At 44.3% G+C, this 1,935-nt stretch overlaps 1 protein-coding gene across 1 annotated transcript in view; it reads left to right on the plus strand.

Annotated features, from left to right (window-relative positions):
* The first annotated feature begins 214 nt into the window (after positions 1–214).
* ANKK1 (ankyrin repeat and kinase domain containing 1) overlaps positions 215–1,935 on the plus strand; it is a 7,559-nt gene continuing 5,838 nt past the window's right edge. The window contains exon 1 of the mRNA XM_009873073.1: positions 215–402. Within this exon, the coding sequence (XP_009871375.1) occupies positions 215–402 (188 nt within the window). The remainder of the gene's footprint in view (positions 403–1,935) is intronic.

Genomic DNA, 1,935 nt, shown 5'->3' on the forward strand with positions numbered 1-1,935 from the left:
ACAGTAGCCTGGCATGAGTGCCTGCAACTAAGCAATGCAGCTATCTCCTCTGCATACCAAATGACCGACACTTAGGATCCACCTCTTAGCAGTAACATGGCTCATCTCAGGTAACTCCCTACCTCCTTATGCAAGTCAGAAGTAGGAAGAGCTCCTTTATTCTTCTCTGATACTGCCTGAGCAGGAGGCTGACAGCCAGGCTGCCTCGTCTGTCATGACTTTGGAGAGAGACCGGCAGCTGGGCAGCTTGACTGTCTTTAATAAGAAGGATTTTGAGGAAGACTGGGTTAAAGTGGCCAGCGGAGGCTTCGGGCATGTGTACCAAGTCAAGCACAAGAGGTGGAGAACAGTTTATGCAGTGAAATGCTCTCCGTACCTGCTGCAGGACTCCAGTGTGGAGAGGTAACCTTGTGGTCTCCTCTAGCTCAGCGCTTGAAACTCTAAGAGCTCTTTGTGGTGGTTTGTTGCTAAAAGGGAAGTAAATGCTCATATGGCTCCTTCTCTCTGGGGAGTCAAGCTTTTGGTACTCAAAGGGAGTGGAAAAACACCAGTGATCTAGAGTTCTGCCTTTTCTCTCTTCTCTCATTTTCTTTCTCTCTCTTGCTTGTGCGTATGTTCATGTGCAAGTGGGAAAGGAACGCTTAATCAGAACAATTAGTGTTGGAATCTGGACGCTGAAGCGGGCGTCTTTATCCACATGCCTATGTCAGTTTAAAGCAGCCTAATTATTTGCAGCTTTCACTGGACATTAGGACTAATGGGTATCTTTTGAATTGAGTCTTTAAAATCACCAGGTTTAAAGCCGACAGAGAATTTCCAGCTGGCAAAACTCTCTGCTCCCACACTTGCCTTACCCTCCAGATATGCTCTTTTCTCTTGATGGTGCACCTACACCTTCGGTTTACTTTTTGCTCTCTCGCTAGCGGAGACTCTTCTGCTGCCTCCCTTGGGTCTGGAGACGGAATGAAGCCAGATAGTCACAGGCACTGCCGACACCAGGTGCAATATAGGCAGTCCTGATGAAAAAGCAACTGAATCGATGAAGTTATTTGTTCTGAAATTTTTATTGCGTCCAAGTTGAAAAGAGCCTGCTTGGTTAAAAATTGCGTGCTTATATGACTTTTCTTGTCATGTTACTGACAATCGAGATGGTTCAATCTGAGCAGTGACTGTCCCCTTTAGTTTGCGCTGTTTATGCTCTTCAGATGTTACATTTGCATGTCATTCTCTTTTTTGGGGAAAAATGAGTCAAGTTAGTCAGTTTTACTTCTGCATATATCAATTCTAGTAAATATAATCATATGGCTTTCACAGACTCTAAACTCCTAGTGTACATTTCAGGAGAATAGTTGAATGTGAACAGAAATGTTCATTGATATTTTTTTTAAATATTTTGGCGGTTGCCAGGATTTGAAAAACTAAATCTGAAAATCCAGGTTTGGGGAAAATATCTCGACGGTACACGTGCCTTTAATAGTTTCTGTACTGGTCTATGAGGGACTGAAGCAATACTATTTTGTCATTAAAACAACTTTACACTGTGCCCAGCGATTCTGTCGCAGGAAGGGAACCAGAAATCACAGAAGTCATTTCTTTCTCCACACCCATCATTTTCCTGAGAGGTACAAGAATCAATCTGCAACCATTCGTGCTGCAGTTTGCAACTGTCTTCCTGCGTTAAGCCTTTCTGCTACAGTGGGAAAGACAATACCTGAGATTCCTCGGTACAGAGGTACATTTTACCGTGGGGAGCCTGCTAGAGGAATTCTGGCAGAAAGGTCTGCTTAGCTGAACTCTTTTTAGAGTTATTGTGACCTGGCATAACGTCATTGCAATCTCCCGTTCATTCCCAGGGTGTGTTTTTTAAATGCAGCTCTGGCACTTTACAGCTTGGCTGCTGTCAGCGTACTCGGGGCACCCCAACTTGTTCAGCAG

The sequence above is a fragment of the Apaloderma vittatum genome, unplaced genomic scaffold (genome assembly GCF_000703405.1).
Source record: "Apaloderma vittatum isolate BGI_N311 unplaced genomic scaffold, ASM70340v1 scaffold3870, whole genome shotgun sequence".
Taxonomy (NCBI): domain Eukaryota; kingdom Metazoa; phylum Chordata; class Aves; order Trogoniformes; family Trogonidae; genus Apaloderma; species Apaloderma vittatum.